Genomic DNA, 26,855 nt, shown 5'->3' on the forward strand with positions numbered 1-26,855 from the left:
CCAACTTCAGTTTTTTTGGAGCTGAAGAGTGCTGTAATGATGATACTACAGAACTATTAATTTTATATCAGCAATTTTATACTGATTACACATCGACAATGGATGAATCGGATCGAAAGCTATTCCGTCTCCACAATACCATACAAGGAGAAATATGAAAACAAGATAAAATATATGTAAAAAAATGGCCTAATGAGAAAACATGCTGGAAATAAGTACTGAACATGTCAGACTGCACCTGCGGAGAGTGAAGCAGAATTAATGCTTTAGATCAATAATATTTCTTCAGAATTTCAAGAAAGAAGTAGAAATGTTGCACATGAAAATACATTTACATTTCTACTCCGGAAATGGGGGAGCCGCCTTGAGGGGGGTGGGGGCATGGGGGGTGGGGGGAGGGGGAGAAACATAAGAAATAGGTGCAGGAGTAGGCCATTCAATATGATCATGGCTGATCATCCAAAATCAGCAACTCGTTCTGGATTTTTCCCCATATCCCTCAATTCCTTTAGCCCCAAGAGCTAACTCTAACTCTCTCTTGAAAACAGTGAATTGGGCTCCACTGCCTTCTGTGGCAGAGAATTCCACAGATTAACAACTCTCTGGGTTGGTTTTAAAAGTTTTTAATCATCTCAGTCCTAAATGGCCTATCCCTTATACGTAAACTATGACCCCTGGTTCTGGACTCCCCCAACATGGGGAACATTTTTCCTGCATTAACATGTCCAATCCTTTAAGAATTTGATATGTTTCTGTAAGATCTACTCTCATTCTTCTAAATTCCAGTGAATACAAGCCCAGTCGACCCATTCTTTCATCATAACTCAGTCCCGCCATCCCGGGAATTAACCTGGTGAACCTACACTGCACTCTCTCAATAGCAATAATGTCCTTCCTCAAATTGCGAGACCAAAATTGGACACAATACTCCAGGTGTGGTCTCACCAGGGCCCTGTGCAACTACAGAAGGACCTTCTTGCTCCAAAACTCAAATCCTCTCGCAATGAAGGCCAACAATTGGCTTTCTTCACTGCCTGCTGTAACTGCATGCTTTCTTTCAGTGACTGATGTACAAGCACACCCAGGTCTTGTTGCACCTCTCCTTCTCTTAATCTGACACCATTCAGATAATAATCTGCCTTCATGATCTTGCCACCAAAGTGGATAACCTCACATTAATTCAGATTATACTGCATCTGCCATGCTTCCGCACCCTCACCCAACCTATCCAAGTCACCCTGCAGCCTCATAGCATCCTCTTCACAGTTCACATTGCCACCCAGCTTTGTGTCATCCGCAATTTTAGGGATGTCACATATAATTCCCTTGTCTAAAACAAAGGAGGACCTGGCGTGGGATACTTTGTAATTTTGTCGCCGGCCTTTATGTGGCGACTCTTTGCATACCTCGGGTGCAAAGCGAACAATATCACCGTGACTTGTCACATGTGACAAGAAAGTGTTCATTCGTTCATTCATTCTCAAGTTACTCAATGCATTATCACTTATTCCATTTATCCAATCCACTGAGAAATACAAAGCCAATGATCTGTCCACACACATCAAACTAATCCAAGACTGGGTTTGCTGCACGGCTGTAAACTTCAGGAGAAACACAGAAGAAAACAAAGGCAATCAGTCAAACAGCACAGAAAATGTGACCATGAATCACAGTCTAAGTGTGCTGCTTAAAATTGTTTCCAGGAACAGAAAACTAACGTGAATACATGCAGCATATTTACGACAAACATCTTCAGATTTATGATGTCAATTTGTCTGCAGTCAGATACCCGTGCAGAAATGACAAGTTCAGTTTATTATCATGGGTACCGAGGTACAGTGAAAAGCTGTTGTTGTGTGCAATCCAGTCAGCGGAAAGACAATACATGATAACAACCGGGCCATTCACAGTGTATAAATACATGATAAGGGAATCAATAAGGGATACCATCGGGTGGCGCCATCGTAGTGGCAGCCTCGCCAGCAGCTGTTAGTCCTTTCTCCCTTTTTTTTATTTTTAGTATGTTCTAAAGGTTACTTAGTCTTTTTATATGTGGGGGGAATAGGGGGAAACTGTTTCCCAGTCACTTTCCTGGACGGAGATGCGTCTTTTCTGTGTCGCATCTTCGCCCTGCCCCCCCATCGCAGCCTGGATTGTCGTGGCCTTTCCTACCGGAGACCGGCCCAGAGCTTCAGCAGCGGCACAGCGCTGAATTACCATCGCGGAGTGATGTTGGAGCTCCGGAGTGTTGGGCCTGCTGACTTTAACATCGTGGAGCTGTGGTATGCGGAGCTTCTAGCCGCGGGCCCGATGCTGACTTTAACATCGCGGAGGCCTGGGATCTTTTGCCGGGTCATATTACTTATGACCTTATGATTGTAATATGTGACCGTTCGATCTGCTTCTGTGGCGAGCACGGGTTGGCCGCCATCTTGGGTGAGCTTTGCAATAACAGAATGCAGTTCCATGTTCGGACAAAGTTTACCGCGGTGCCCCTGGAAAAAACGGACTACTTGGGGAGTGTCAAAGAAAACCATGCTGAAGTAGAGAAGCAATAAATGGAGAAAGGGCTCCAACAGGCTCTTCAGCGTCAGTTGAAATCTGCACTAGATTCCTTTCAAAAATGGCCGTAATTTGTTTTGTCAATACTTGGAAGGTTGTTCGCAAAATTTCACATGCCTCAAATTTCTTATACCTGAAAACACAACATAAACCCAGATAAAATATTACCCGAATATCAGAAATATTGGTAGTTAGAAGGGGGTGCGGTCGTGATCAGTCCTTGGACCCACTGCATTTGGCCTATTTCGTACCTACTTGGAAATTAAAATTAAATGGAAGATTGTCAAATTTGATTCCCCGGGAGAGAGCTCAGAGCACAAGCACCTGCAGATGCTTTCTTTGTCAAAAAGCTATACAGCAAAAAACATACACAATAAAACTCTGATGAACAGGCCTATTTAACATTGATTGGGAGAAGATTGGCAGATATTCCAGACTATTGGATATTATTCCTATTAATATCCTAAGGCCTTGTAAGTGTACGGGGATCGTTGGTCGGTTGGGACACGATGGGCCGAAGTGCCTATTTCTGCGCTGTATCTCTAAACTAAACTAAAACAACATTATAACTAGTGAACCAAGCAGACACTTCACTAGGGAAAGAATGCGGAGTCAAAGAGATACACAGCCCACCACATCTATGTCAACCAGCAACATTTAAATTTAGGTTTTGGTTTCTGCACAACTTGATAATCCCAGGATTTAGATTTAAAAAATATCTGTCTATCTATGGCGTTCACTCCAACTTGGGGTTGAGTGGTGCCATCTGCTTCATGATGTCCTGGTGCTGTGTTAGCCATTCGCCGCGATGCAGTTTCAAGCGTAAGTAGGCTGGGCAGATGAGCAGCCCTCTCCTAGCAAGAAAGAAAGAACACAATACATAACAGAATTCATCATAAACATCCACCACAGCGGAACCAGCACCTCGCGCTGTGGTGGAAGGCACAAAAGTCCAGTCAGTCTTCCTCCTCCGCTCACCCATGGTCGGGGCCGTGAACACTCCGCAGACAGCCTGATGTACAGCCCTCTCGCCAGGGTGATCGAAACTCCGACGTCGGGACGGATGGGAACACTGTGGACGCCGTGGAATTCCCGAAACGGCCACTTCCTGCCGGAGACCGCAGCTTCATGATGCCAAGTCCACAGACCCCGCGGTCGGAGCACATCTTCTGGCATTCCTCGACAATGGATCGCAGGCAGCTCTGCGATGTTAGAGTCAGCGCAATGCCCGCGGCTAGAAGCTCCACAAACCGAGCTCTACGATGATACAGTCAGCAGGCCCGGCAAAGGATCGCAGCTCCGCGATGTTAAGGTCCACGCTGCACCTGCTGCTGAAGCTCCGGGCCGGTCTCCGGTCGGAAAGGCCGCACCAATCCAGTTGTTGGGCCGCGAGAGGGGCGAAAATGCAACACGGAGAAAAGTCGCATCTCCATCGAGGTAAGTGACTGAAATCGGTTTCCCCTATTCCCCCAGAGCACTTCCCACACAAGGCACACCGGGAGACATACATTCACGCTGAAAACAACAAAAAGTCCAAAGAAACACAAGAGCTGCTAGCGAGCGCGACGCCATCTTGGAATACAGGAAATTCAAGATCATTTATATAAATAAAGGGTACAAGTACTTAGTTCCCCAAAAGTGGCAACATAGATACGGAGTGAAGTGAGCAGTTCTGGTCGACTAACTATAGGAAGGATGTCGTTAAGATGGAAAGAATACAGAAAAAAAGATAATTCACAAATATGTTACTGGGACTGGAAGGATTACATTATGATGAAAGACAGAACAGGCTGGGGCTTCAGTCTCTGGAGTGTAGCCTGTTCAGAAGCTTCAGTAGAGAGGTGACCTGTTAGAGGGATATAAAATAATTAGGGGTATGATCAAAATCATTTTTCCAGAGAAAGGAAGTTTTAACATTAGTGGGCAAAGATTTAAGGTGAGAGGGGAAAGATTCAAAGGACCCGAGGAACACGTTTCATCATACAGAAGGTGGTAAATATGTGGAACAGTCTTCCAGATGAACTATTTAGAAGCAGCTAAAAGACATTTGAACAGGTACACAGTAGGTGCACAGCAGAAAGCAGCCTGACCGGTTGCATCATGGCCTGGTACGGCAACGTGAACGTCCAGGAGCAGAAAAGAATGCAGAAAGTTGTGACCACTGCCCAGTCCATCATTGGCTCTGACCTCCTCACCATCGAATGGATCGATCGCAGTCGCTGCCTCAAAAAGGCTGCTAACATCAACAAAGACCCACACCATCCTGGCCACGCACTCATCTCTCCGTTGCCATCGGGAAGAAGGTACAGGAGCCTGAAATCTGGAACATCCAGGTTCAGGAACAGCTTCTTCCCCACAGCCATCAGGCTATTACACACAACATCAAATAAGCTCTGAACTATAACAGCCTATTATTACTATTGCACTTTATCTGTTTATTTATTACGTATATATGGTCTATAGACACACTGAACTTTATCTCTTGTTCTGTATTATATTTACTGTTGTGCTGCAGCAAGCAAGAATGTCATTGTCCTATCTGGGACACATGGCAATAAACTCTCTTGACTTGATTTGACATGAATAAAAAAAGGTTTAGAGACATGTGGGTCAAACACAGGAAAATGGGAGTGTTCAGGTAAGCAACTTGGTCAGCTCGGATGAGTTGGGCCGATGGGTCTGTTTCTATGCAGTATAATTTTACAATAGAGCACAAATCTAAAGAGGTTGATCACTGATAATATTCTCAAAACAGCACAAATCCTGCAAATGGGTGGTTTATAAAAAAAAAGTTAAGTTCTTTCTATTTTATACAAAAAGCACAATTTCCTGGAAGCAGCCAATGTGGAATCACTTACAAATTAATTAAAGGATAGACAAATAAAAAGCCATTCATTTTAAAACAAATAAGACTGCTGGAATGTTCATGGTCTTGCACTTTTCTGTAACCAAAATAAATTAAAATATTTAGTATAGTTTAGGGATACACTGAGTCCACGCCGACCAGCGATCCCCTCACACTTATGCTATGCTACACACACTAGAGACAATTTTCAATTATACCAAGCCAATTAGCCTACAAACCTGTATGTATTTGGAGTGTGGGAAGAAACCAGAGATCCCGGAGAAAACCCTCGCAGGTCACGGGGAGGACGTACAAACTCCTTACAGACAAGCACCCGTAGTCAGGATCGAAACTGGGTCTCTGGCGCTGTATGGCAGCAACTCTACCAGTGAGGGTAGACAAAAATACTGGAGAAACTCAGTGGGTGAGGCAGCATCGAAATTGACGTTTCAGGTCGAAACCCGAAACGTCACCTATTTCCTTCGCTCCGTAGATGCTGCCTCACCCGCTGAGTTTCTCCAGCATTTTTGTCTACCTTCGATTTTTCCAGCATCTGCAGTTCTTTCTTAAACAACTCTACCAGTGAGATATTGGGGTGGGAGATTGCAACCTTCACGTGGTCCGCCCTGTTTCGGCGAATGCAATCAACCCGGCGTGCACAATCAAATAAGATCAAATAGACCAGGTTGTCCTACAGCTTTAGGCTGTGCACGCCGTACGCAAGAAGAAGAAGTGAGATATTGTGCCGCTTTATATAGTATTATGTATACAATTGATATGTATTTATTCAGGAAAGTTGTGGCACATTTGGATTGAAGAAAATCAGATATAACTACTTCGAAATATTCACCATTCTCTAAAGTAGGATAATAAAATGATGAAAGGAATGCAAATCAAGAGACTGCTATCATGTTAATCTTGAATCTTACCATGACTTTGCGTAGTTTATATTTCTGAGTTTTAATGTCCTGCATTAACATCTCAAATGGTGTAAGGTGGTATTCCGTAGGGAGGGGGTTGTACTGCTTTTCTTCAACCTTCTTCAGTTTGACACCATGGCGGAGATCTCGCATCAGCTGCACCCAAATCCGAGCCTGTAAACACAAAGGAAACTATTCCCAAACACAATCCAACTCCAAAACTTTGTGTGGGAAGGAACGGCAGATGCTGGTTTACACTGTAGATAGACACTAAATGCTGGAGTAACTCAGCGGGACAAGCAGCATCTCTGGAGAGAAGGGAATAGGTGACGTTTTAGGTTGAGACCGTTCAGACTGAGAGTCCGGGAAGAGGGAGGCTAGAGATATGAAAGGGTAAGGTGTGAAAACAGAACATTAAAGTAGACTATGATGAGGAAATGAATGAATGATAAGTTCATTGGCCAAGTATTCGCATAAAAGGAATTTGCCTTGGTGAAATGTAGAATTGTTAACTGAGGGCAAGGTAACAAGGAGGCATACAATCAGGACTGTGAAACTAGTAGGGGAACTAGGGTGGGGGAAGGAAGGAGAGAGAGAGAGAGGTAAAACAACAGTTACTTGAGCTTAGAGAAATCTTCGAGTAACCCTTGCTTTCCTGCAACTTTATGTCCAGTTGCAGCATCAGAGTTCATTGTTGATTGCAGTTCAGCTTGAAAGTAATTTTCTTTTGTACGGTGGAGTATATAGAGTCACAGAGTGATACAATGTGGAAACAGGCCCTTTGGCCCAACTTGGCCAGCCAATATGTCCCAGCTACACTAATCCCACCTGCCTGCGTTTGGTCCATATTCCTCCAAACCTGTCCTATCTATGTACCTGTCTAACTGTTTCTTAAATGTTGGGATAGTCCCAGCCTCAACTAATCCTCTGGCAGTTTGTTCCATACACCCACCACCCTTTGTGTGAAAAAGTTACCCCTCAGATTCCTATGAAGTCTTTTCCCCTTCACCTTAAACCTATGTCCTCGATTCACCTATGCTGGGCAAGAGTCCCAGCCTACTCAACCTCTCCCTGGAGCTCAAACCCTCCAGTCCTGGCAACATCCTCATTAATCTTCTCTGCATCCTTTCCAGCTTGACAACATCTTTCCTATAACCTGGTGCCCATAGCAGAACACAAGGCTCTAAACGCGGCCTTGCCAACGTCTTATACAACTGCAACATGATCTCCCAACTTCTATGCTCAATACACTGACTGCTGAAGGCCAATGTGCCATAAGCCTATGACAAATGGAAATTGTATGAGCACTAAATGAATATTAGAAAATCAAAAAGTTGTGAAAATCAGATTTGAAAAGTTGAGTAGATGTCGCTTTCCATTTTTAAGCAGAACAAACCATACATGTTCACAAGTTACTTGGAACAGATGTTAATACCAAAAGCAGGTATGCGCATAATTTATACATGCAAAAATTACACAGGGCAACGTAATGGGCAGGAACAGCTTCATTTATCAAAACATATTTCATAAATTAAATTAATTTAATTATTTAATTTATTAAAACAAGTTCACACCTGATTTTATCAGGGATTAAGGGAAAGCATAGCATCAGGAAATGACTCCATTCAATACATACAGAGGCATATTTTAACGTATAGTTCTTCCATGGAATTCTCAAGAGGGCAAATGCCATGTAACCAAATGAGGTGAAAATATGGCTTTTGAAATCCACATATTGACCAGCCATGCAATATACAATGCTCACCCAGTCTGTATGATTGAGGTTGTCCAGTTCTACAAGTGGCATCTCCTGTGACTCTCCAACTTGCATCTTCTTCAGCAGCTGTTATACAACAGGAGTTAGAGCACAGTGATAAAGCAATTCACAGTAACACTGATATTAAACCGAGTTATTTTGTCAATCTAAATTCAAGAAAAATGGACTCAAACGCTTGTTGCTGTTGAAATCGATCCTTTATTCAGTACTGAGACCATTCTTTAAACCTTCCGACACTGGGGCAAGTCCAAAGAATTAGTGACTCTGGTACAAACTCAAGGCATTATATAGGTATTGGACATTTCTGATACAGAGGGTATGACAAACTACTAACCAATCATCTGAGTCCTTCTGGTGATTTACAGCAGCGGTCACATGACCCCCCTTCTCTGGCCTCATTTTACAACCTTATTTTGCCTGTAGTTTAACTTTGTTTAGAATTATTTTATTTCAACAAAGCAAAACCCCAGTCGGCTCAATTATCAGTGACCACTCCTCAAAATATAGGATACACATATAATACAATGATCACACGAGTCATACAAACAAAACACATTTTCCATACCAAGAAGAAAGATATTTCTATAAATCTAAACAAGGTCTAATGTTTACAATCCTACTTAGACACAATACATTTCATAAATGGTTTCACTACAATTTTACACAGTTTAAAATACTATTACCTATGTATTACAAATATTAATTATACGAGTTCACCAAATTACACAGCTTGTAAGTTAAATTCAAAACCCAAATACACCTCCCAACTCCAAGCATACATGGGTCGTAAATCTGTCAACTTAATTGATGATGTGTCTTGTGCTAGGATACAGCTTCATTCTAACTTACAGACTCCCCTTTTCCTGCGATCTCTGGGAGATGGAATTTCAATCTCTTCTGCAAGGCCTTTTACAAATATTACAGAAAAATTTACAACTTCAGACCATTACCTCAAAAGTACAGGCGCTTCTTCGAAACATAGGAAGGTCACAGATCCATCAATCTAATTCTTTCCTTTCCAAGCAACTACTCCCCTTCACACACATCCTATCTCTTATCTCAATCTCATTATAATTTAACATAGCCAAAGCTAACTACAGAGTCTATTACACTTCAGCCTTGAATTCTGTATAGAATTCAGCATAAACTGCCAAAACTCCCCATCTATCTCACAATCAGAGCTCAGGAATGTGCCATAGAGAAAGAGCAAATGGCCTCTTCTCTGGCCTGAGAAGAGGCCCCATTCAGCAAGCCATTCGTTAACACAAATTTATATCAAATACAATTTCCTCCAGCATGATAATTGCCTCACAGCAATAAACTACGCTATGCAGGTTCAGATTAGCGTTTCTATGTTTGATTCATCCGTTCCCTGTATGTGTTTCTTTGTACTTTATTTCAGGAGACATGAAAACCTTAAGCTTTTCTCTGGCAAATTACCTAGCCTATATAAAAGTCACTATCCGAGCGGTTCTATTATATAATATTTCCTCACAGACAGCTGTTTAAAGAGAGACACAAAATGCTGGAGTAACTCGGCGGGACAGGCAGCATCTCTGGAGAGAAGGAATGGATGACGTTTTGGGTTGAGACCCTTCAGACTGACCTGAATAGACTTTCTTCAGTCTATTCCTATTATAGAATAGTCACCAATTCCTTCTCTCCAGAGATCCCACCGAGTTACTCCAGCATTTGGTGTCTATCTTTGGTTTAACCAGCATCTGCAGTTCCTTCCTACACATTTGTTTAGTTTCATGTTTGGAAATGGGTTTCAGCCTGAGATATTTCATTTTTATCTTTTTTTAACATCATCAGGAGAATAACATTTTAATTCTCAGGATAATTAGTTCCAATTAGTAGAACTGCCGCTATAAATTTGCTCTGCATATTAGTGATTTGAAAGGACATTGTGTTACCCTCTTGATGCCAGGAATTCAATGATGTAATTAATTGGCTGCAAACATTTTACAGGGCAAGTGAGGAGCTAAAAGGTTGTGTTTCTTACGTCCCAACAAGAAGACAGAACAAAGGGTGACGTCCTGCAGGATTATTATGAGTTGGAAAGCAGAACTTAAAACGTAGTAATGTCTAGACTTCTGCCATTGTCTCGAGTCAGTTGGTGCAGAAATAGGAGGAAGGTGCACAAAAGAAAGCTTGAGATTCCAGAGGAAGTTGGGACAATTGTGCAGAAGATGGGATCTATTCAGGGTCGATGGGCTTTCATGAAACAGAGCTGGGGCCAATACAATTACAAAGAGATGGACACAAAATACTGGAGTAACTCAGTGGAACGAGCAGCTTCTCTGGAGGGAAGGAATTGGATGACGTTTCAGTTCGAGACCCTTCTTCAGACATCTAGATTAGATTAGATATAATTTATTGCCACACAGCCAGGCTGGTGGAAATTTGGGTTGTCTGCAGCGATACAATAATAAAGAACACACAACCACAATAAAACTGTAACACAAACATCCACCACAGCATTCATCACTGTGGTGGAAGGCACAAAATTTGGCCAGTCCTCCTCCATTTCCCCCCCGTGGTCAGGACCAGAGTCCAGAGTCAGTCCAGGATCGGCTCTTCCTCACCGGAGACCGCGGCTTTAAGATGGTGTAGGCCGCAGGCCGGCGGTCAAGATTTAAGTCCTCGCCGCAGCCAGAAGCACCGTAGACTGCAGGGCCGGCGGTCGAAGCTCCCCTCCAGGGGTGATGGTAAGTCCATGCCGGCCCCGCGGTAGAAGTCGGCCGCGGGCCGGCGGTGGAAGCTTCTTCTTCCCCCGGGTCCCCAACGTGAGTTCCCGGGCTGTAGACGCCGCACCAGCTGGAGCTCTGCAGACCGCGGCTTCAGGCTGCGACTTCAGGCTGCCAGCTGCCCCGGGCCAGCGAAATGGAGCGCTCCCCTCCAGCGAGCCCCAGCGAGGGCTCACCCGCTCCACGCCGAGAGTCCACGCTGCGCCCGCCGCTGAAGCCCCGGGCGCGTCTCCGGGAAAGGCCGCGCTGATCCTGGATGTTAGGCCACGGGGGAGGCGACCTGGAAAAAGTCGCCTCTCCGTGGAGGAGGCGACCGAAGCGGTTTCCCCCTCACCGCCCCACACCACCCCCCACATAAAACACACAAAGAAACATTAAATACAGACTTTAAAAGATACTAAAAAAATAAAAAAAGTTGAAAAACTGACGAGCTGCATGACATGGCTGCTGCCAGAGCAGCGCCCCCTATCTTTGGTGTAAACCAGCATCTGCAGTTCCTTCCTACAAAATAGTTCAGCTTGTGCTGATAGCGAGGATTATGTAGTTTAGCCAGGGGATGGGGAGCCAAACATAGATTCAGAAGAGAGGAAAGCAAAGTTTATGGAAATATGGAAAGTCAATGGAATATGGAAAATTAAAGAGAGAGTTCAAAGGCTGAGAGAGAAAACAGTTGTAAGGGTAAGTGTTAGCGCGATTATTCAAAGACATGAAATAATTACAAGGTGTGTGCAGGCAGAAGTGAGATTGGTTCCTGTAGAAAACTGGTGCCACTGACATACAGGGAAATGGGCTTACAGATAGTTCTCAGGAATGCAACAAAGGGGCTGCCTGTATTGCCTGACTGCTTGCATTGACGGTGCTGAAGTTATGCATTGCCGGTGCCAAAGTAGAGGTGGTTGAAAAGCTTTTCATTGTACCTCGGTACACGTGACAATAAACTAAATGAACTATTGGTTCTCTTTCTCAATGTTGGAGAAGTTTTTTTTAAACGCAACTTCATTCTGAATGGTGAAGAATTTTAAATCGGGATACTTTGTAAAGAACTCAGAAAAATACAGCGAGCACCAGGACCACTATTACTGCCCTGACCATGATGTAAAATTAAATTAATTCCACCTGCCTGCATGTGGTCTGTATCCATCCGTTCCTTGCGTGGTCATGTCCATCTAAATGCCTTCCATGTGTGCTTCTAACCTCCACACACCTACCATGTTGTTTATGCAAAACTAAACTTGCCTTGCAAATCTTTCCCCCGCTCGACTTTTAACTTATGCCTTCCAACCTGGGGAACAAACAATCTACCTCAAATATTCCTCTCATAATTTTATATACGTCTATCCGATCACTCCTCAGCCTCCATCACTCCAAAGAATACAACCAAAGAATAAGATGTCCACCTCACCTTACAAAACACTCCAATCCCGGCAGCGTTCTGGTGAATCACCAAAGCCTCCGCATCCTTCATACAAGAACTGCACATAATACTCCAGATGAAGCCTAACCAGCTGCAACACGATTCCACAACTGCTGTACTCAACTTCCTGACTGATGAAGGCAAGTATTTTGTACACCATCTATCCACATGTGCTCACCAGGGAGCTATGGACCTGCACCCCACCTCCATCCCCGTGTGCATCAATACTTCCAAGGGTTCTGTCATCCATCATAGATTTTCCTTTCATTTGATCACCCAGAAATGTAACACATCACTTGTCCAGCTTCAACTTCAACTTCCGTTTCTCTGACCAACTTTCCAACCAATCTATATCCTGCTGGATTGTGTGCTAATTCCTTGCTATTGGCAGCTCTGCCAACATTCATGTCATCTGCAAACTTACCAATTAGACCAAACTAAGTTTTCATCCAAATCAGTTGTTTAAATTATAAACACGAGGTCCGAGTACCGATCCTTTTTTTTAAATTTAGAGATACAGCGCGTAAACAGGCCCTTCGGCTCACCGAGTCCCCACCGACCAGCCATCCCCCCACATTAACACTATCCTGCCCACACCAGGGACAATTTACACGTACACCAAGCTAATTAACCCACAAACTTGTACGTCTTTGGAGTGTGGGAGGAAAAGGAAGATCTCACAAGGTCACGGGGAGAATGTAAAAACTCCGTGCATACGGCACCCGTGGTCGGGTTCAACTCGGGATCAACTTGACCAACTCTAAGGCACCAACTCTCCCGCTGTGCCACCATGGCCCCCGTTGTGGAACATCACAGGTCACAGATCTCGCCAAGCATTACCCTCACATATATTCAGACCAAATTATAAGACTTTATCAACATATTAACAATTACAATTTAAATTTGGTGACAAACCACAAAAATTGCTAGCTCGTCAACTTCACGTTAGATCAAGAAAAAAAAAATCATAAAATTAGATCAGATATGGGAGAAACACTATCATTGTCTAAGGATATCAATGACAGATTCTTGAAATATTATCAGACACTTTACTCAGCCAAAAAAACAGACTGTACTATGAGAATGGAAACATTCTTAAAGAAATGTAATCTTTCAGGATTAGATCTGAGAGAGAGAGAATTATTAGGTGCTGAAATTTCAATGAAAGATATTGAAGAGTCCATTAGATCCTTGAAAAAATGGAAAGGCCGCAGGCCCTGATGGTCTAAATTCTGAATTTTATTTAAAAAATTCAGACCTCCCCTTGTCCAACCGTTATGAGATTCTTCATCCTTATTTGGACGAGGGTGGGGAAGGATGTGCACTCTGCCCACAGCACCGTGGCACAGGGAGCCATGAGTGAGGGAGAACAGAGAAATGTCGTGGCCATAGGGGACAGAACAGGTTGTGGATGGATGGGCACTGTTCTCTGCAGCAAAAGGCAAAGTCCCGTGGGTTGTGTTGCCTAGCTGATGCTAGGATTAAGGTCATCTGGACTGGAGTTTAGAAGGATGAGAGGGTATCTTATTGAAACATATAAGATTGTTAATGGTTTGGACACGCTAGAGGCAGGAAACATGTTCCCGATGTTGGGGGAGTCCAGAACCAGTGGCCACAGTTTAAGAATGAGGGGTAAGCCATTTAGAACGGAGATGAGGAAACACTTTTTCTCACAGAGAGTTGTGAGTCTGTGGAATTCTCTGCCTTAGAAGGCCGGTGGAGGCCGGTTCTCTGGATACTTTCAAGAGAGAGCTAGATAGGGCTCTTAAAGATAGCGGATTCAGGGGATATGGGGAGAAGGCAGGAACGGGGTAATGATTGGGGATGATTAGCCATGATCACATTGAATGGTGGGGATGGCTCAAAGGGCCGAATGGCCTCCTCCTGCACCTATTGTCTACTGGACAAGAACTTATTTTCGGAGGGCAGGAGGAATGACCCGAATCGTCACCCATTTCTTCTCTCCAGAGATGCTGCCTGTCCCGCTGAGTTACTCCAGGAGAAGGAGTTGGAAGGGAGTGGGAGGATTGGATGTGGTCCACATAGGCAATAATGACATAGCTAGGATGAGGAAGAGGGTTCTGCTGAAGGATTGCAAGGGGGAAAAAGTGAAAAATAGAACTACAAAGGCATGCAGATGACATGAAAATTGGTGCTGAATGAAGGTTGTGGCCAATGGATGCAGCAGGATACAGATCAGTTGGAAAGTTAGATAGAGAAATAGCAGATGGAGTTTTATCCAGAGAAGTGTGTGTACTCTTTGGCACGGACCTGTAGGGCCGAGATGGCCTGTTTCCGTGCTGTAATTGTTATATGGTTATATGGTTATAAGTGCAACCTGCTGCATTTTGGGAGATCAAATGCAAGGGGAAAGTGTACGGTAAATGGCAGGACATTCATTTGAGAATGCCAAATTGGATCCAAAGCTGCCTCGGGTGGCAAGAATTAGTGGATTATGACTTTGGGTGTTTTGTGACTTGGGAGTCTGTTATTAGTGGGTTTCCACAGGGTGGGAGACACAAGAGACTGTAGTTCCACAGGGTTCGCTGTATGGTCCCTTGGTTATTTGATATACTTCTAACGGATTTAAAACTAAATATGTAGGAGGCATAATGAAACAAACTGCACATGAGAAAAACTGGCAGCGAGGAGGAACTCTTTGGACTGTAAGATGATATTGCTGGCCTGGCCAGCAGGGCAGAAAAGAGGCAAATTAAAGTTTGTTCAATGATCTCAAGCGAGAGATAATGTTTTTTGGGAGGTGTAACTAAATACACCATAAATGTAAAGGGCCTGTCCCACTTGCATGCGATTGCATGCGTCTGGCGCGACCAAACGTGGTCGCTTGAGGCATACGGGCCGCACGGGGCCGGTCCCACTTCGAAGCACGGAGGCGTATGGAGTTGTGCGGGGCTAGTCCCGACATCGCGCAGGGCTCCGAAAATCCCTCACTGTCCGAAAATTCCGCGCGGCAACGACCTGTCGGCCCGCAGGCGCATTGAGGGCGTGCGCAGCGTCTTGATGTCGTATGCAGCGTCTTGACGGCGTACGCCTAGCGCGTGGCGTTGCATGATGACATCACCGCCCGACGCCATGCGATGCCCAAATTCAGTCGGCCCACCTCCTGCCCAGCTGATTGATAAGTATGATGCAAATGTCACGTGTGTTTTTAGCGCGAACTCCGCTTCCGTTTGGTCACACCAAACGCATGCAGTCGCATGCAAGTGGGACAGGCCCTTAAGCATGCGAATAATGTGCGGAACTCACACCAAAAAAGGTACAGAGCAGTATATTCTTGTTCGAACGCCAAAGAACACAACAATATGCTAGACTGTTGCTTGATTACTGCTCTGGTCACCATATTGCAAGCAAAGGTAGACAGCAATGAAGAGAGTGCAGAAGAGATTGGCGAGGTTTGCCCCGAGGGACGGGACTCAGCATTGGGGTTGGAGGCAAGCCATGACACAGGCGAGCAGCAAGTATACAGGGGATCTGCCCCAGGAACACAAGCACTTTTCTCCGGCACCAGGAATGGAAAATTGTTGCCATGTGGGAACATTGGAGAGGGTGGCATTGTTTTGTCTGGGGCAGAGGACACTGAAGGGAGGGTTAATGGTGCTCCATATAATTAAGAAGGGTCTCGTTTGAGCAAATAGGAAAAATATTGCAGTTAGAGGGGTGGGGGGTCAAAAACAAACTTGGGGGAAGTAGGTTTAAGGTATGTGACTAAAGGATTAGAGGGGACTGATGAAGTGCTTAACCGAGAGGATGGTACTACGTGGAGGGACAAGCCGTCATCAGATTGAAAAATAGGGACACATACTTGAAGAGCTGTGACATGCACGGCTTCAGACCAAGTGTTGGAATGTTGGAGGGTGCTGGGTGGCCCGTTTTAGGTGGGGGGGGGGGGGGCAGAATGGTTCCTCGGCCTTCTAAAGCGCCTGTCCCACTTTCACGACCTAATTCACAACCGTTTTTACTCGTGGACATTTTTCATCAGGCTAGAAAAACGCCCCAACCTACTTGATGCCACGAGTACCTACGACTAGCGTCACAACATACCTACGACCTCCTACGGCCTTGTGACGACCATGCTGCGAGTACGAATCAAGGGCAAACTCGGCAGAGGTTGTGAAAGTGGGACAGGCCCTTAAGGAGACACATGTGTGCTTTCTTATGCATCTGTCCCACTTAGGAAACCTGAACGGAAACCTCTGGAGACTTTGCGCCCCACTGTAACGGTGTACCGGTTCGCCTCCTGATGTTAATCACAATCTGACTAAGTTACAAGTCTTCAATGATTCTTATTTCTACCTTAATGACTGTGCCCGTATCAACTCCAGGTGACATTGAATAATAATATTACATCATCTGAAGAATGTAGCTCTTGAAAGGATGGGACATAGTTATTACCAAAATAATGTTGGGGTTGCTCCAGAGGAAGTAATAGCATTGGCAAAGCTCCAGTTTGCCTGGGACATGGTTGAAAAATAGTAATACTCATCGAGACAGTAATAGATATAGGCAAAAACAGTAGACATTCAACTAGGAGTTAGAATTAACAAGCTTTGTGTTGGGAACTAATTGTCAGAAAATACTTCAGATAAACTTAAAAACAATTCAAACTTTATTTTCCCCCTTGTTTGCAAGGGTTTATAAGAATCAAAAACATCGAAAAGTTGGAAACACCTCAGCGTTTAATTTTAACCTGTATGTTTACCAAATATTCTGTTCCTTATGGTGTAGAGAAACGTTTCCACAGTTATTGAAGGAACAAGGTATGAGCATGCCAAATGCATAACATCATGTGTTGGCGCATTGTGAAGGTTAGCGATTAACTTCTAAACAAAGGTATATTTTGAATCATAACACACCTGTCAGGGTGTGTGGTACAATTAGTGGGTGTGTGCATGGTGAAGTCAAACCAATAACATTAAGGATGGCAGGACTTTCCCAGTGAATGACAGGGCCCCGTGGAGTGTCAGAGAGCAAAGGGATTTAGGAGCACAGGTAGATAATGTGGTCAAGGCGGTTTTTGGTACATTGGTACATTGGCCTTCATCAGGCAGGGTATTCAGTACCGAAGTCGGGATGTCATGTTACTGCTCCGCAAGACGCTACTGAAGCCACACGTTGGTCACCCTGCTGTGTGAAAGATGTCATTAAACTGGAAAGAGTGCAGAGAAGTTTTACAAGGATGTTGCCAGGGCTTGAGGGGCCGAGTTACAGGTGAGGTTTGGCAGGCTAGGATTTTATTCCTTGGAGCACGGGAGGCTGAGGGGTGATGTTATAGAAGAGAATAACATTATAAGAGGAATAGATAGGGTGAATGCACATACTCTTTTAACATGGTAGGGGAATCTAAAACAAGAGGCTATCTGTTGGAGGTCAAAGGGGCAAGATCGAATACGGACCTGAGGGGCAGCTTTTTCCACTCAAACTGATAATAAATTGCCAGAGGAACTGGATAAAGAAGGTACTTTAGCAACATTTAAAAGTCACTTGGAGAGAAAGCATTTCCGCATCATTCCCCACAGTTCTTACTTTGTCCGATACTTCTTTTGTGTTCCATGCACTGGGGATCAGGAAGTATGTTGTTGGTTCTGTCTTGGTAAAGAGAGTTGAAGCAAGAGTCACAAAGAATCCAACACCACCAAAGGAGACACAAAGTGCTGGAGTAGCTCAGCAGGTCAGGCACTGTCTCTGGAGAACATGGGATAGGCAACCTTTAGGGCTGGGACCCTTCTTCAGACTGATGGTAGAGGGGTGGCGAAGGGGAGCTGGAAGGAAGGAAGGCAGGACAATATACAGGGCTCTCGCTTAACTTTTTTTCCCCTGTTGCCAGCCGGGCAACCTTGGCAGCTTTTTAGGTTGCCAAATGACCATTTAGGTGGTCATTTAAGACGGCTTGCATGACGCGTGCGATAATGTGCTCGGACGAAGTGCGTAGTTACCAGTCGGAATTATACTCAATGAAGCATTCACATATTATTTCTGCTTCAAATAAAGTCACAAACTAAACATTCACCAATCAAGACATGATATATCCCACAATGACATGCAGCAAAATTATAAGACAGTATCTCAACTCTTTTTACACATTGCAATTAATGCAATTTCGATTAGTTCTTTCCACTTCCAAACAAAAATGTGGTTGGATTATTCAGCGTATGATCAACCTGAGTCAATAAATCCTGGACCATGGTAACATATATGCGTACGTATAGTTGTGAATGTTGCTCATTAAATAACTACAGTACTGATATTCCATATTAAGAGCATTGATTTCCCGTAAAAAAAAAAAAGAGAGAGAGAGAGAGAGAGAGAGAGAGAGAGAGAGAGAGAGAGAGAGAGAGAGAGAGAGAGAGAGAGAGAGAGAGAGAGAGAGAGAGAGAGAGAGAGAGAGAGAGAGAGAGAGAGAGAGAGAGAGAGAGAGAGAGAGAGAGAGAGAGAGAGAGAGAGAGAGAAAGTGTGCAAAAATGTTATACACTGGGGCAGCATTTTTTACATTACAAAAATAAAAATGCATGGCTTGTTGAAATGAATCGTGATTTGATTACAGATTAAAAACTATTCTCTCTTTAGAGTCATAGTGGTTTGGGTTTCTCTCCTGGCAATATGCACTCCTTATGTTCTCTAATCTTGAAATTCATAAGGAAACTCATTCAAAATTGATTATTTTCTTACACACATCAACATCTCAGCCAAGAGAATATTAGTGTTACATTTATTTAGCTTTATTATAATTAGTTACTTTGTCTGTATTTATCACAGAACAGTTAAAAGAAAGGTGGTGTAAAATGTCCTCAGAAAAAGTAGTGTGATGCAAATGGCAAAAAAAAAACACAGAACCTCTGCTACGTTTAGTGGTAATCCTGAGAATATCTTTGTTCCAAAACCATCCGTTAAATCCTGTAAAATGCAATATGCTCAGTTCTAATTCGTCAATGCAACATGGAGTAAAGAGACTGCATTTTGTTCATTTTTAGGGTCAATTGAATGCAGGTGATTCAGTGGAGCTCATTATCCATAAGGTGAACACGGATTGTAGCAAACTCTGACCGGCTTTTAAGGTGGCAAAATTTGGGATTATTTGAAGATGCTTTTCTTGTTTCTAATTTCACCGTCATTGTAACAATGAAGTCTCCCATGCTTCCCCACTAACTGAGTGGGCCTTCTCACACACCTTAGTGGGTGGAGCCCTCAACCAAATGTCCTATATTTCAGGCACATCTTTACTCATAACCCTCTATTCAGGACAGAACAGAGGGAGAGATCCCCACGACACACCTTCCATCCCACCCACCTTGTGTTCAACCACCATCAAGAATGCCAAAAGACCATACCGGGACAAACTTGAGTTACAATATAACAATCTGCCGTTGACTGCGGCAAGGCCCAAATACTACAACAGGCCACAAAGCAAAGTCAGGCCATCTTCCTGGCCCTACACTCATTCATGGAACACCTGGGTAGGAAGGACACCTACATGAGCTCCGATTCATCAACTGTAGCTCTGCTTTCAATACCGTTAACCCAATCACAGTCATCTCCAAACTCGTGGAACTTAGAGTCTGCACTCCCCTCTGCAACTGGATCCTCGACTTCCTAACCAATAGACCACAATGAGTGAGGATAGGTACAAACCATCCTCCACGATAATCCTCAACACTGGTGCCCTGCAAGGATGCGTTCTCAGCCCCCTATTATACACTCATGACTGTGTAGCCAAATCCCAGCCCAACTCAATCCACAACTTCACAGGTGACACCACCATAGTGGGCCGGATATCAAATAATGACAAGACGGAGTACAGAAAGGAGATTGAGAACATTGTAACTTGGTGTCAAGATGCCAACCTCTGCCTCAATGTCACCAATACGAAGGAGATTGTGATTGACTTCAGGAAGTGAAGCAGTACACACACCCCTACATTGATGGCAGCGAAGTACAGATGGGCAAATGCTTCAAGATCCTAGGAATAAATATCGCCAGTAATTAGTCGTGGACCAGCCACATCAAAGCTATGGCTAAGATAGCACACTAATGTCTCCACTTCCTTACAAGACTTAGGAAGTTCGGCATGTCCCCAACGACCTTCAACTTCTACAGATGCGCTACAGAAAGCATTTTATTGGGATGCATCACAGCCTGGTTTAGGAACAGCTCCATCCAAGACTACAAGAAATTGCAGAGTTGTGGATGTAGTCCCGACCATCACACAAACCAGCCTCCATAGAATGCAAACAAAAGCTTCTCGCTGTACCTCAGTACGTGTGACAATAACTAACTAAAGTTTATTAACCCAAAGTTAAACCTATGATCCATGATCGTTACTGCAGTTCCAATATAATCAAGGGATATAGGGAAAAAGCAGGAACGGGGTACTGATTTTACATGATCAGCCATGATAATATTGACTGGCGGTGCTAGCACAAAGGGCCGAATGGCCTGCTCCTGCATCTATTTTTCCATGTTTTCTATGTTTCTAATCCCATCACCCTGCATTTCATAGGGACTGCTCCCTCTGTGACGCCCTTGTTCACTGGTCTGTTTCCACCCACTGCTTCCTGCCCTGCCCCACTGCATCTTCCCATGCAACTGAAGCTGCCACACGGCCCACCGATTCCGCACCGACCATCACATTAACATTAGTCACTGGAATAGGTCTTTCAGTTTGGCCAAAAGTCCTCTAACATTAGTGATGACTAGGCAGGGCGGCTGGCATGCTGCACCATTTGCCAACACTGGTGTCAAAAGTCTCGACAGATGATTATTTTTTTGATCCAGTTTTATTCTTCATGGACAATGCGAGATGAGGCTTTGCGAACATTCCTATTTACAATTATGGTGGGCCCAACTAGAGTACAAAGGACAAAGCAAAATCATTGCGAATGATTGCCAGCTGCAACTGTCAAATAATGCATCTCAGCCACATCCTGAGCCCCTCTGTCACTGAAAACAGTTTGATTTCATATTTTTCGCTTGGGCCTTTGCACCCCAGCGGTATGAACATTGACTTCTCTAATTTCAGGTAGTCCCTGCTTTCTCCTCCCCTTCTCTGCTCTCCCACAGCCCACTGTCTCCACCTCGTCCTTTCTTCTTCCCGCCCCCCCCCCCCCCCCCCCGAAATGTTGCCTATTCCTTCGCTCCATAGATGCTGCCTCACCCGCTGAGTTTCTCCAGCATTTTTGTCTATCCACAAAATGAAAAGAATGCCGTCCATTGGACACAGCAGTGGTTATGGATTCAGTTCAGTTTATTGTCACAATACAATGCAATACAATATTTATTGTCATTGTGTACCGAGGTACAGTGAAAAGCTTCTGTGGCATGCTAACCAAGTAAGCATAAATACATGATTACAATCGAACCATTTGCAGTGTTCAGATGCATGATATGGGAATAATGTTTGGTGCAAGGTAAAGCCAGTAACGTCCGATCAAAGATAGTCTCATCTCCCATTGTCCATGATAGTAGTTCAGGACTGCTATCTACCTCATTGGTGACCCTAGGACTATCTTTGATTGAACTTTACTGGCTTTATCTCGCACTAAATGTTATTCCCTTATTTGTACACTCGACTGTAATCATGCTCTGTCTTTCCGCTGACTGGTTAGCACGCGACAAAAGCTTTTCACTGTACCTCAGTGCACGTGACAATAATCTAAAATGAACGGAGCTGACATCTTGCACAAAGACCGATGTCACCTCCAGGAGATGGTCAGAGACGAGAAAGTGAAACTACATTTAACAAGTTTAAAGGTTGACAATGAAGGTGTATTAACACAGCAAGGCCTTGTGGAGCTGAGCCAGCAGACCATCACTCGACTGACCTCCGTACAAGGAACATTTGCATATGCAAAACATTGAAATGATCACATTACAGCTATTCATATGGAAAGAACACACCACTCCATTTAGATTTTCTGCAAATGACAGAAACATAGAAAATAGGTACAGGATTAAACATAGAAAACAGGTGCCATTCAATATGATCATGGCTGATCATCCAAAATCAGTACCCCCTTCCTGCTTTCTCCCTATATCCATGGATTCCATTAGCCCTAAGAGCTAAATCTAACTCTCTCTTGAAAACATCCAGTGAATTGGCCTCCACTGCCTTCTGTGGCAGAGAATTCAACAGCTTCACAACTCTCTGGGTGACAACGTTTTTCCTCATCTCAGTCATAAACGGCCTACCCTTTAGTCTTAAACTGTGACCCCTGGTTCTGGACTCTCCCAACATCGGGAACATTTTATATGTTTCTATAAGATCCCCGCTCACCCTTCTAAATTCCAGTGAATACAAGCCCAGTCGACCCATTGTGGAATTGTAATAGACCCACCAATTGTACCATTGCATGACTGGACAGCCACCAGTAATATCACCAGATCAAACAGCCAAGCCTTAAATTACAATTACTGATGTATCATGAGCACACAAAGTTGATAATCAGGAACATTTTCTGTTGTGTTTGCAGAAACAGTGCCCTATGTTTGTTTCCTGGAATACTGTTATGAAGCTCTGAATACAGGTATGGCTATTTCTGGATAGCTATTCAGAATTTGGTATGTTTAAATTCTTGACGAGCAAATCAGAGGCAAGATTTTGGCAATGAAACTGGGTTTGGTATTTTTGGACAGCTACCCGGGCGTTCCACTTCCCTGAAGGATTTCAAGTATGTTTGATGTTTGTGACCATGGCATACAAATAGCCTGAAGCACTGAACCAGGAACACTGCATACCATGGCAAGGAGTGGCATGGGTGCGATTTCAACCACACCTTCAGCTGCTGTTCTTCATGACGTCTATCACGTTGGAGTGATTGGACGCAGTGGAAAGAAATGAAGTCGGGAGTCGAGTAATGGGGCTGGAAAAGGGCCTGTCTCACTTAGGCACATTTTTTAGGTGACTACAAGCGACTAGGCAGTTGCCACATGGTCGCCAGGGTGTCGCCTGCATGGTCGTGAGTCGTCTCCTCAGTCGCCCAATGAGTCATAGCGTCTTTCTGGTCACCACTGGATTTTCAACATGTGGAAAATATTTTGCTGACAGTCGGCGACAGTGGGTTTGACGCCAATGAGCGTAGCTTGACAGCAAACTTGCTCCTGACGTTGGTGCTGTCGTAGTTGTCGCCAGGTTAACGCAAGTCAAGTCAAGTTTATTTGTCACATACACATACAAGGTGCGCAGTGAAATGAAAAGTGTCAATGCTTGCGGATTATGCAAAAAAACTACAAAACAGGATAGAACAGAATTTCAGTAATTACATATTTGTGAGAAAAAAACAGCAATTTTAAAGACACAACAGTTAATTGGGACAGTAGGTTAGTCCCTGGTGAGGTAAGAGTTTACAGTCCTAATGGCCTCTGGGAAGAAACTCCTTCTCATCCTCTCTGTTTTCACAGCATGACAGCGAAGGCGTTTGCCTGACCGTAGCAGCTGGAACAGTCTGTTGCTGGGGTGGAAGCCCCATAATGTTGCTGGCTCTGGATCTGCACCTTCTGATGTATAGTTCCTGCAGAGGGGCGAGTGAAGTTCCCATAGTGCGTTCGGCTGAATGCACTACTCTCTGCAGAGCCTTCTTGTCCTGGGCAGAGCAGTTCCCAAACCAGAAGTTGTCGCCAGGTTAACGCAAGTTGTTGCCGGTGCTGATTTAGTTTTTTTTTGTTGTTAATGTCATGATTCTAATTAAAGTTTTATGTCGAAGAGGGGTCCAGTCGGCGGTTTTTCGACGACCAGCTACGACTAAGACAATCGCCGGCAGTCGCCTAAAAATAGCCTAAGTGGGACAGGCCCTTACGATGGACACATTGGAACTGGAGTACATTGCTTTTGGAACTTGCGCTTCAAGTTAAGATACAACCACAATGAGCATGGTGGAGTGTGGATCAGCCCCAGAGATTGCCCCCCCACTAGGGTCGCTGCATTGACGGCAGCCTGTTTGTCTTTTCAATCTATTTTTAATTTTTAGTTAGTTTAAAGTCTGGGAGGAAACTTGGGAGGAAACTATAACTTTTCTATGTGGGGGTGGGGGGCAGGGTAAGGGGGAAACTGTTTCCCAGTTGCTTCCTGGCGGGGACGCGACTATTTCTCCGAGTCGTGTCCTCGCCCCCCACCTCGCGGCCTACCACCTGGATCGGAGCGGCATTTCCTGCCGGGGACCGAGAACTGGACCAGAACTACAACAGCGGCAGCGCAGCGCTGAATTCACTGCGGAGCGGGCGATGTCTACCTGGATCGCCGTTTGGACCTCCGGAGCGTTGGACCGCTGCTCCAACATCATAGAGCAGCGGGTTGGGAGAGCTTCCAACGCGGGCGGAGCTGACCGTCATCGCGGAGTCCTGGGGCCCTTTGCTGAGGGCCGCCAGTGTTGCGTCTCCGCCCGGCGCGGCCTGCGGACTTTGGGAGCCGCGGACACCGGTAGGAGGTGGCCGACTCTGATGTCCAGGCCGCTGAGGAGGTCCCCCAGCCTCGACGTCGAACTTACATCACCCCGGATAGCGGGCCTGAACATCGGGACGCCCGTATCAGCGACTGCGGAGGGCTCGGGGAGACCCCGACCACGGGTGAACATTGGGGAATATTAGAGGAAGATGACTTGACTTTGGTGCCTTCCCATTCATCCTGCACTGATACCACCCATTCATCCTGTAGCGAACCACCCATTCATCCTGTAGTGATCCCCCATCCATCCTGTTGGGACCCCCCCCCCATTCATCCTGTTGCGACCCCCCCCCATTCAGCCTGTAGTGACCCCCCCATTCATCCTGTAGTTTACCCCCCATTCATCCTACACAGAGCCTCCGATCCACACCGTACCGACATCCCCCTCCCCCATTCATCCTGTACTGTGCCCTCCATTCATCCTGTACTGATCCACCCATTCATCATGCGCTGATCCTCCCCCCTATTCATTCTGTATTGATCCTCCCCATCCATCCTATACTGATCCCCCCCATCCATCCTGCACAGACCCCACTCCCCGTCCATCCCGTACCAATCCCCCCCATTCAACCCCTCTCCCCTCCCAATTTTACCTACTCCAAGACGCACTATTTCCCCTGCCTCAATCCATCCATTCCGCACCGTTTGCCTTCTCAACCCCCCCCCCCCCCCCACCATCTATCCATCCCGCACTGATTCACACCCCCCCCCCCCTGCTGCATTTATGTCCTTTGGCCATCTCTTGTTAGTTAGTGTAATGTTTAACCTGTCAGATGGGTTTAGTCTGTTTTAACAGCTATTATCATAAAATGCCTTTAGAAAATTCCTTGCAACCTGTATATTTTGTTGTGGATAAATTATGTGGGAAGCGAGAGTGTTTCTGTACCAATAGCAATAACGACCCATGCTATGGCCATGTCATGGTAATTTTCAGTCCTTCACAGAAAACATGCTTGCATCAATCTGTAGTGTGCATGGTTAAGCATATATGTTATCATGGTCCAGGATTTATTGATACAGGTTGATCATACGCTGAATAATCCAACCACATTTTTGTTTGGAAGTGGAAAGAAATAATAGAAATTGCATTAATTGCAATGTGTAAAAAGAGTTGAGATACTGTATTATAATTTTGCTGCATGTCATTGTGGTATATATCATGTCTTGTTTGGTGAATATGTTTAGTTTGTGACTTTATTTGAAGCAGAAATAATATATGAATGCTTCATTGAGCATAATTCCGACTGGTAACTACGCACTTCGTCCGAGCGCATTATTGCACGCATCATGCAAGCCATCTTAAATGATAACCTAAACTGTCATTTGGCAACCTAAAAAGCTGCCTAGGTTGCCCGGCTGGCAACAGGGAAAAAAAGTTAAGTGAGAGCGCTGTGATTGTGGATGATCAGCCATGATCACATTAAATGGTGGTGCTGGCTCAAAGGGCCAAATGGCCTACGCCTACACCTATTGTCTATTGAGACCCTTTGTCTTGATTAGAAATCCTTTCAGGTCCTTGAGGGAAATCCTTGAGATATGAGATTCCAGATGCATCAATGGTGGTTGACTCTGAACTTGTTTCCTCAGTTCAGTGGCAATTTAGAATGGACAACAAATGCTGGCCTCGACATCAATGTTCATGTACTATGAACTTGTGACTTAATAACTTTCACATAATTCTTTATCACTCTCATAAAAAGAAGACAAACCTCCATGTTCAGGCCTAACCTAAGAACCTTAGTTTAGAGATACAGCATGGAAACAGACCCACCGAGTCCATGCAGACCAGCGATCCCTGCAAACTTACACTACCCTACACACACCAGGGACAAATAACAATTACACCAAGTCAATTAACCTACAAACCTGTACGTCTTTGGAGTGTGGAATCCTGGAGAAAACACACACAGATCACAGGGAGAACGTACAAATACCGTACAGACAGCATTGATAATCAGGACTGAATCCAGGTCACTAGCAAGGCCACAACTCTACCGCTGCGACATTTGTGAAGGCTCATCTGCAAGCTGTCCTGTTCTTAACACAGAATGAATTCTGTGCGTACATGCAAGATATTCCAGTAAATGGGCATATCTTGCTGAACACACACAGTAAAGGGCCTGTCCCATGAGCATG

At 44.7% G+C, this 26,855-nt stretch overlaps 1 protein-coding gene across 2 annotated transcripts in view; it reads right to left on the reverse strand.

The window, feature by feature from the left end:
• spire2 (spire type actin nucleation factor 2) overlaps nucleotides 1-26,855 on the reverse strand; it is a 123,736-nt gene that overhangs the window by 44,485 nt on the left and 52,396 nt on the right. For both annotated transcript variants that reach the window (XM_033035658.1, XM_033035657.1), the window contains exons 4-5: nucleotides 8,093-8,170; nucleotides 6,337-6,501 (exon numbers count right to left, since the gene is read on the reverse strand). In XM_033035658.1, coding sequence (XP_032891549.1) covers nucleotides 6,337-6,501; nucleotides 8,093-8,170 — 243 coding nt within the window. The remainder of the gene's footprint in view (nucleotides 1-6,336; nucleotides 6,502-8,092; nucleotides 8,171-26,855) is intronic.

Source organism: Amblyraja radiata, chromosome 17 (genome assembly GCF_010909765.2).
Source record: "Amblyraja radiata isolate CabotCenter1 chromosome 17, sAmbRad1.1.pri, whole genome shotgun sequence".
In the NCBI taxonomy this organism is placed as follows: Eukaryota; Metazoa; Chordata; class Chondrichthyes; order Rajiformes; family Rajidae; genus Amblyraja; species Amblyraja radiata.